The sequence below is a fragment of the Alosa sapidissima genome, chromosome 1 (assembly GCF_018492685.1).
Source record: "Alosa sapidissima isolate fAloSap1 chromosome 1, fAloSap1.pri, whole genome shotgun sequence".
NCBI lineage: Eukaryota > Metazoa > Chordata > Actinopteri > Clupeiformes > Clupeidae > Alosa > Alosa sapidissima.
Window position 1 is genome coordinate 1,725,819 of NC_055957.1, and position 10,000 is coordinate 1,735,818.

Genomic DNA, 10,000 nt, shown 5'->3' on the forward strand with positions numbered 1-10,000 from the left:
CCCACCCCTCTCTCTTCATCTCTCTCTATCTCTCTCTCCATCTCTCTCCATCTCTCTCCATCTCTCTCTCCCTCTCTCTCTCCATCTCTCTCTCCATCTCTCTCTATCTCTCTCTCCATCTCTCTCTATCTCTCTCTCCATCTCTCTCTCCCTCTCTCTCTCCATCTCTCTCTCCCTCTCTCTCTTCTTTTTTTCCATCTCTCTCCAGGTTGGAGGAGGAGTTCATGCGGTGGAGCGGCTCTCTGCTGGACGAACGTCTTTGGGGCGACTACACCATCACCTACATCAACTCCTTCAGCTCCCTCAGGTACACCATCACCATCACCTCCACCAATCCCTACACCATCCCCTACACCATCACCTCCACCATCACCCACACCATCCCCTACACCATCCCCTCCACCATCACCTCCACCATCACCTCCACCATCACCCACACCATCCCCTACACCATCACCTCCACCATCACCTCCACCATCACCTCCACCATCACCTCCACCATCACCCACACCATCACCTCCACCATCCCCTACACCATCACCTCCACCATCACCTACACCCACACCATCACCTCCACCATCACCTCCACCATCACCTACACCCACACCCACACCATCACCTACACCATCACCTACACCATCACCTACACCTGTGTAATATATGTATGTTTGTGTGTGTGTGTGTGTGTGTGTGTGTGTGTGTAGGGAACACATGGAGAGCTACAAAGACAGCAGTCCAGATCAGGTGACCCAACTGAGCATAGAGCTGGAGGGGGTGGAGCTTAGACTGAGACACGCTCTACTGCAGCACTACATGAATCAGACCAAGGTGAGCGCACTTTACACACACACACACACACACACACACACACACACACATATTACACCACACACACATTACACCACACACACACACACACATACAAACACACACACACACACACAGCACACTACACCAGACCACACACACATTACACCACACACACATACACACACACACACACACATCACACCACACACACCCAGTCACTCTCACACACACACACACACACACACACACACACACAATGCACTGCAAAAAATGAATTCTAACCAAGTGTTATTAATCTTATATTAAGATTAAAAAATCTATTTGGTATTGTTTTTAGTATGAAAAGACTTACCTAGCGCCCTCTCAAAAGAACATTTTGACTTAATTTAAGAAGACTTTGACTTATTTTAAGGAGACTTATCAAGACAAATTTGCTCAACGCACTGGCAGACAAATTTGCTTGTTTTTAGGACAAATTTGCTTAACGCACTGGCAGACAAATTTGCTTGTTTTCAGGATGAGATGTCTTAAAATAAGTCAGTCTTTTTTTAAATTAAGTCAAATGTTTTCACAAGAAAGCGCTAGGTAAGTCTCTTTATACTGAACACAATACCAACTAGTTTTTTTTATTTTGATATAAGATTAATAACACTTGGTTAGATTTTGTTAGATAAGCAGTTTTTGCAGTGTGGAGTGAACAAGTATGGCTTTTGTACAAACATAGTGCCCAGGTCTCTTTACTAAACACAGTGAACAGTAATAATAATCAGCACACAAACTAGAAACAAGAACAGAAAAGCACAGTGGTAGTAAAAGGCACATTAAGTCCATGAGCTATCTAGAAAAGGTGGGTTTCAAGAGCCGGTTTGTATTGTGAGATGGAGAGGAGGGTGCGGATGTGTGAGGGGAGTGAGTTCCACAGTTTGGGTGCAGCACAGGAAAAGGCCTTTGCTCCCATTGTGCTGAGCCTGATGTTTGGTACTGACAATAGTCCAGCTGTAGATGAACGTAGTGAACGGGAGGGTGTATACGTCTGTAGGAGCTCTGTGGTGTATGGAGGCCAGAGCTTATGAAGGCCTTTGAATGTCAACAACAGGATTTTAAAGTTGATCTGTTGAGAGACAGGAGCCACTGTAGCTCTATCAGGAGGTGTGTGTGTGTGTGTGAGAGAGAGAGAGAGAGAGAGACAGGGAGCCAGTGTAGCTCTATCAGGAGGTGTGTGTGTGTGTGTGTGTGTGAGAGAGAGAGAGAGAGAGACAGGGAGCCAGTGTAGCTCTATCAGGAGGTGTGTGTGTGTGTGTGTGTGAGAGAGAGAGAGAGAGAGAGAGACAGGGAGCCAGTGTAGCTCTATCAGGAGGTGTGTGTGTGTGTGTGTGTGTGAGAGAGAGAGAGAGAGAGAGACAGGGAGCCAGTGTAGCTCTATCAGGAGGTGTGTAGCATGTTGGTCAAGTCAAGTCAAGTTTATTTACAGTATATAGCGCATTTCATACACACAAAGGTCATTCAAAGTGCTTTACATAAACTAAACAAATTAATAATAACAAATAAAAGCATAGAAGGGCAATATAGTCAAAGAATAGTTCAAAGGGTAAAGGAATACAGGGTTCGTACGGGTGCTTGAAATCCTTGAAAATGCTTGAATTTTAATGTTGCGTTTTCAAGGTTTGAAAAGTGCTTGCATTTCTGATAAAGTGCTTGAAAATGCTTAAAATTGTAAGTGTATTTATTTTGACACAAATAGCTATCTGACGGAATAGTTAGCTTATTAGATGCAGAAAGTCGGAGAGTTTAAAATGAAAACTTCTCCGCCATGGTCCTCGGTTGCGCACCGATCTGCGTAGGCTATGTGACTGATCTGCCAGTCTGTTTTCATGCGTGACAACGCCCCCCTGCACACAGTCGGTGATGACCATCAACATGAAGTGAGGTTGCCGTTTCAATGAGCGTTGGTTAGAAAACAGCTATTTCAGACTGCTGAACAGAAATCATGTAGGCCTAGGGTCTTACAGATGCATTGCTAGCTAGGTCTCCATTAAAGCTAACATATTATTGAATAGGCTACTTAGCTCCAATCATTGGAAGACAAGGAAAAAGTTAGGTTGAAGAGGGAGACGGGAAACTTTATGGCATGTGAATGCAAAACCGCACCAGTCATGTCTATTGCCGTATCTACCATTTCTTTCTTCAAATTTCGTTTTATTCATTAACTAAAAATAGCCGACAAAACAATTATCCTTGCATCAACGCAGCGTCACGCAACACATAGTTGTAGATATACCTCTGACATGTCAAAACGAAAGTAGAGTTGACTGCTATCGCGGAGCTATGTTCTAACTAACGACGCAACACAGTGTCTCACGCAGCTCAAATAAACTTCAATACCCACAAATCCATTGTCCAAAATAAATAATCGTCAGACCTGAACAAAGGCTGACTTCAAGGCCTACTCAAAATGTTATGCTGAAATTCAGTGGAGTTGCAGCTAGCTAACCTGCACTGATAGTAGATAATAGTAGATATTTATATGGATATTTTCTAAGCATGATATTGATTATCGGTCAGTTATTTACACAGGAGACGGGAGAAGGGAAATCAGGCAGAAAGGTGGAAATGAGGAGAAAGAGTTAGGAGAAGGGAAATCAGGCAGAAAGGTGGAAATGAGGAGAAAGAGTTAGGAGAAGAGAGGGAAATAATAGGCAAAGGGCCTCACAAGTGAGTGAGAGACAAGATGTGACACTCACTGTGTCAGAAGGTACAAGCTCCGCAGCCTTTGACCCTGCAATTTATAAATGCAACATTCACTACTCCTAATGAGGAGAAGCAGAGCATTCTTAAATAAAGATGGAGCAGAGATCAGTATAAATATCCTCAAAACCAATTGGAGAAAATGCTCTTGAAATATACAGGTGCATCTAAAAAAGTAGAATATTGTGGAAAAGTGTGTTGGTTTAAGTTATAAACCAAACATGTTATAAACTGAAGAAATGTTTCTACGTCATACGGCAAAATGATCATGATAGCCTTTACATTACAGCCCTCTATGGTTAAGTCTTTCATAGGCATATATAGGCTACTTTGCTCTTTTATAAATGTACCATATGCCTAATAGGCTGTATTTCTAAGTGTGATTTATGCTATAATGTATAAATTATATTTATGTAAATGTATCTATTAGTTTCCGCAATATTCACCATAAGTCATCATTTAAGGGGTTATTTTTACATTTTTTCTTCCTTGGGGGCATGCCCCCGGACCCCCATAGTATTTCGCGGGGGGCAACATTTCTATCAACACCCATGACCTCGGTATTTGAATCCTGGCTTGGTCATGTCAAACTTCAGCTCAGTTTTGTGGTTTAATGCTTATAGGCCCTACAAGTGGAAAGACATTAAAACACCATGCATATGTGCATATCGTGCCGTTTGGCAAGAAGTTAAATTTATCCAATTATATGACAACTCAGTCATCTTTACATCACCCAACGTCACATCTCCGCATTGCTAGCTTACTGGTTGGTAGCTCATGATAACAAATGTAGGCCTGTCTGCATGCCGTTGTAGGTGTCGTGATTTTTATTGAAATATATCCTTTAGTTTATATATCTTTTATGTAGTATCTTTATTCTGTGTAATATCATTGTTTTGTGAAACTGAAGTCTGTAGTATGTTCAGTGTGGGAAAGGAAGACTGGTTTAAGTGAAAGAGCAGGCCTGGCAGAAAATGGCATAGACAAGGTTTGGTGCCAGGAAATGTAAGCAAAACCTAAAGAATGGCACAACCTAAAGAATGTAGGAATAACAGGATGAGAGGGCAAAGGTGAAGTACCATATATTACTTGGTCAGTTGTCTGTAAACATAGAGGGTCTTGTCTGGGATGACTTGAAGGGGTATAAAGGCTGGACAACAGCCAGAGGATGTGATCTTACTTGGCTTACTTAGCTCACTTATCTTACTTTGCTTTCACTTACTTGCTTGCTTCACTAATGCTCCGGAGTGCATTAAAGCCATCATCTGCAGTATACATCCACGGTGTGCGGACTTCTTTTGAGTTTGTATTATTTAATGTGGATTTGACACCACATAGGCAAGAAAGAGACATAATCAGTCTTGACTGTCATGAAAGAGCAGCCTTAACATTAGTTTGAGTTCACATATTCAGCAAAGAATAGTTATTTGTTGAGTGATTATTTTCTTTTCTTATTTTATTTATTTTTTAATGTTTTTTTTTTTTTTTGGTATATTGACTCCGCCAGTTAGATAGCAAGCAAAGTCTACTTCCAGACAGGTGACACATTTTTAAGTTTTCCTTTAATTTCTTTTCCTGCTATTAAGAAACACAATTTTGTCTGTTAAAACCATCTTTAAATGATAAAAAAGTGAAAATCATTTTGAGTTAGTATATTCGTATAACCGCTGTAAAGTGCTGGAAAAGCTTGAAAATTGACCTTGAAAAGTGCTTGAATTTGATCTTGAAATAGGTGTACGAACCCTGATAATAAAAAGAAAACATAAAACACAAGGTACATCATTTAAAAATAGAGAATGATTAAAAAGACAAAATAAAAGATACAAGGTAGAATCATTTTCAAGACAGATTCAGAAATTATAACTCAGTTATAACACAGTTAGCAGAAAGCATCTGAGAAAAGTTTGGTCTTAAGTCTAGATTTAAAACTGGCTACAGTTGGGCCCTTCACTTGATTGAGGCATTAATGCTGCTTATTGTTTGTCAGGATAGTTTTCACTGGATTCTTTTAAAAATATGAGCTATGGCAGAAGTTGGGTATCAATGTTATATTCTATCCCATGACACTGTTTTACTGGTTTATTTCACAAATAATCTGGACCTGCTCTATAAGCACCTTATGTCTGTGTGGAATTGTTTTGAGAACCTATTACATGATATTTTATGAAGCCATGAATGAGCGTTTATACACGTCATCATATGCTTATGATCCAAAGACACATGATCAAATAGTTAGGCCTCGACAGTAGCCTACTGTGTGGTATATTGTTGTAAATCAAATTACCAAATCAATGCCCTCTCCACTTTGCTTGTAGTTAACAACTAGGCTATTGGTGTAGTGTTACGGTATGTAAGAGAACAGCAACAAAGCCAAGTCTGAGTCCGTTTTGCAGTCTTCTTAGAAACTACAATCTGACTACATTTTCGAGGCGCGATTGGATACTTCCACTGAGTCACATCCGGATGTCTTCGGACCACGACTAGAAAGTTGCATGTTTTGTTTTTCCGCGGAGAAGCACTAGGGGGAGACGAAGCGCCCACCAAACGACCCAAAAAGTGTGGTAAAACCATCAGAACGACTCTCAACCTGCATAATTAAGGTAATTTTTGCTAAAATTGTTGCTTTGGGCTTCTTTAAGTCCAACGTGGAGCTTGAAGATGTAAAGAAAAAAAAGAAAAACAGGAGAATTAACTTTGAGCAAGTTTGAAGGACAGTCGGAGGTATGGAACCATTTTAAATAAGTCGTGGGCAGTGACAACATACAGTATATGTTGGCTTTTTCGAGTGCAATAAGTGTGGCACGCTGCTCGCCTATGACAGCAAAAAAACGGAAACTTTGATGATGAACAGACACAGGCTTGGCATGGCAGAAAGGATGATAGTCAGCCTTCAATGTCCTCTGTTGTTTCTTATTCACGCATACCCCTGAAGGGTTTTGCTTCAGGGACATAAGGCCATTCCACGTTGTGAGTGGCTTACGTTCATTCGGATCCATTTGCGATCCATTCCATTCTGAATAAACAAACAACGCAGATTACATGCTTTGTCCTTGTTGCATTATTTATTAAGATAATTCTAAACAGATTTCTGTAGTTCAAACAACTCGAAATTGTAGTTGGGAACGTCAGTTATAATGGCCACGTATTCAAAAACTGTCGGGTTTAAATCGGGCTTGGGCTCATAATTACAGTTAAAGGTGCTCTAAGCGTTGCTGGGTAACGTCACTTCTGTTGACTTTCAAACAAAACAGAGAGCTAGCTCCAGTGTGCGAGGTCTACCACGTTCTCCGGGGGGGCGGGGGGTGGGGCGGGTACGGGCGATGTTTTAATGCTGATCCTGTCACTAATAGCAACAGCATAGACATATGCCTATTATAAAGAGAAAATCCGTTGCACACGGGTGGTGCCATAGGTCTATGTTTGCTTACATGAAACATAATACATAATATGTTTACAATATTTACATGAAACATAATACATAATATGTTTACAATATTTACATGAAACATAATACATAATATGTTTACAATATTTACATGAAACACCCCGATGGATCATCAATGGGCTACGCAAACTTCAATGAACTTGATAGTAAATGAAGAAATACACTCCTCGATGTCAAATTACTTGTTTAATGACAAAGATGAAGAAGCCCTGCAGCAATACACAAAATAGCAACATAAGCTACAATCAGTAATTCCTACATGCACATGTCTAACATAAATATCAGTAAGAACTTAACCAACCTTGACAGCAACAAAACAGTAATAAAGAATGACAGTGGACTTACATGAATTATGTTCACAGCTTAATATTCAACCTCTGTAACAGGAACGTCTGTAATGCTGGCAAAAACAATATGGCCGACTCTTAACTGAGCTGGTAAGGTAAGCTGTCTTAATGAGATACTACCCCCTAGTGGCCAGTGGTAAACTCTGCAGTAAATAATCCACGGACCCCGACCACCAATGATGTGTCTTTTGACTGTTTAATTGAATCAACTTAGAATTACTCACCAACTTACATTGTTTCACAATCACATGGGCTATAGGCCTAGCCTATAAGGCTGTACACAGAGCCAAACACACGCGATAAGAGCAGCCAGCGGCACCAACCATAAACAATAACATTCGCGCCTCTAACGTGCAAGCAGGCACTTTTTTCATGAATCATGAACTCAAAATACAATTTTTTTTCTCTTATTTTACACATTTTAGGGAAAACCGTGGCCAAAATATAATTTATTTGGCAATCATATCAATATTTTAGAGCTCCCCCACAATTTCACATACCATGTTTCCAGGGGAGCTCAGGTGGCCACTGTGTGTGTGCTCCCCCCTGGCTAGCTCGCTACTTCCTCCCCCTCCCTCCCTTCCATGCTGCGCCCGTGCAATTAAAACTCTCCTAAACGTGCATCTCGTCTGTGATTCGCTGGAACAGTTTATGTTTTTTTTGCCCAGGTTGTTTTTGTTGCCGTTTTTGGAGCATGGGCTGTCTACAGAGTGTCTAATTAGGACCAGCTGTGTTGTAGCCACCGCTAATGTTAATGCTATTAGTATCTAATTAGGACTTAGCTGTGTTGTAGCTGCCACTAATACCTAGCTGTGTTGTAGCCGCCGCTGATGTTAATGCTATTAGTGTCTAATTAGGACCTATCTGTGTTGTAGCCGCTAACGTTAATGCTATTAGTGTGTAATTAGGAACTAGCTGTGTTGTAGCCGCTAACGTTAATGCTATTAGTGTCTAATTAGGACCTAGCTGTGTTGTAGCCGCTAATGTTAATGCTATTAGTATCTAATCAGGACCTAGCTGTGTTGTAGCGCTAATGTTAATGCTATTAGTGTCTAATTAGGACAGGGGTGGGCAAACTGCGGCCCGCGGGCCGGATCCGGCCCGCCAAGCACTTTCATCCGGCCCGTCAAGCACTTTCATCCGGCCCGCTGAGCATTTCATTTGGTTATCAGGCTGATGGCTATTTTTTTCCTGCGACCTGTTGGTTAGCTTTACTGCAAACTGCTTTTCACTCTCCTTAGAGAACGTTTATAATGTCAATGTTAAAACATCATGTTAAATAGAGATAACATCATGTTAAACTAAGTTAACTCTTAGTTATCTCCTTTGCAGCAGATCTAACGTGAACATGCGATCCATTTCATTGGGAACGCGTTTGCACTCACGAGAGGGAGAGAGAGCCGCAGGTTCCAGCTGGCTTGTCATTGTTGATAATTGATATCTCCTTCTTATAAGAAACTTTTAAAAGGAAATCATGAAGGCAGCAGTAGTTCCCACTACTGACCATTTAAAAAGTGTGAGAGGGCCATACCGTAGCAGACAGAAGATCATTGAGAAATAAACGTGAATTAAAGTGACAGTGCACAATTTATACATTTGTTAAACAGCATAAAATTAGCAGTATTTTTAAGCAATTAATATTTTAAAAGAAATATTTTGTCATACTAAATTATAGGCTATAAAATTTTTTTTTTTTTTTTTTTTATGTGTGTGTATTGGGTGTGTGTGTGTGTGGGGGGGGGGGGGGTTGTTGTGCGGCCCGCCGGCCAAGTTTCAAAACCCAGTGTGGCCCTTGAGCCAAAAAGTTTGCCCACTCCTGAATTAGGACCTAGTTGGGTGTTGCACCTAGTGATGTCAGCATGTTACGATGTAGAAGCGTGTAGTGTGTGTGTGTGTGTGTGTGTGTGTGTGTGTGTGTGTGTGTGTGTGTGTGTGTGTGTGTGTGTGTGTGTGTGTGTGTGTGTGTTCACCTGCCTCTCCTGCAGAGGAGGATGATGATGTGTTTGTGTTTGTGTGTGTGTGTGTGTGTGTGTGTGTGTAGGTGTGTGTGTGTGTTCTCTAGCCTCTGCTGCGGAGGATGATGATGATGTGTTTGTGTTTGTGTGTGTGTGTGTGTGTGTGTGTGTGTGTGTGTGTGTGTGTGTGTGTTCTCCAGCCTCTCCTGCGGAGGATGATGACTCGTAAGTGGCTCTCCACAGATGACGACTTCAATCAGCTGCTCAAGAGAACACAAGACCTCCGAGAGCAGTGCACACATATGGGCCCTAACCACACACAGGTAACACACACACACACACACAGGTACAGTAACACACACACACACACACACAGACACACACACACACACACACACACACACAGACACACACAGGTAACACACAGACACAGACACACACACACACACACACACACACACAAGTAATACACACACACACACATACTCCCCTTTCTTACCTCCTGGGGACCTATGACATGACGGTCACTTTTGGGGACACCATCTTCTAGAGTTGCAGGGATTGCACGGGAGCATTGCATTGGGGTTCAGTAATTGGCCAACCAGTTAGATCAGGGGTGTCAAACTCATATTAAGCAGTGGGCCGGATTTGTTGGAATGAGAACTTGTGAGGGCCGTCATGGTCAATTTCTTTTCTAT

The 10,000-nt window shown here is 41.5% G+C and overlaps 1 protein-coding gene and 1 long non-coding RNA gene across 4 annotated transcripts in view; one reads left to right on the top strand and one right to left on the bottom strand.

Moving 5' to 3' along the window:
* exoc3l4 (exocyst complex component 3-like 4) overlaps window positions 1–10,000 on the top strand; it is a 46,691-nt gene that overhangs the window by 26,889 nt on the left and 9,802 nt on the right. For all 3 annotated transcript variants that reach the window (XM_042085433.1, XM_042085437.1, XM_042085445.1), the window contains 3 exons: window positions 209–307; window positions 705–828; window positions 9,503–9,625. In XM_042085433.1, the coding sequence (XP_041941367.1) occupies window positions 209–307; window positions 705–828; window positions 9,503–9,625 (346 nt within the window). The remainder of the gene's footprint in view (window positions 1–208; window positions 308–704; window positions 829–9,502; window positions 9,626–10,000) is intronic.
* The window catches only part of LOC121705155, a 23,073-nt gene that overhangs the window by 473 nt on the left and 12,600 nt on the right, over window positions 1–10,000 (bottom strand). The window lies entirely within an intron of this gene.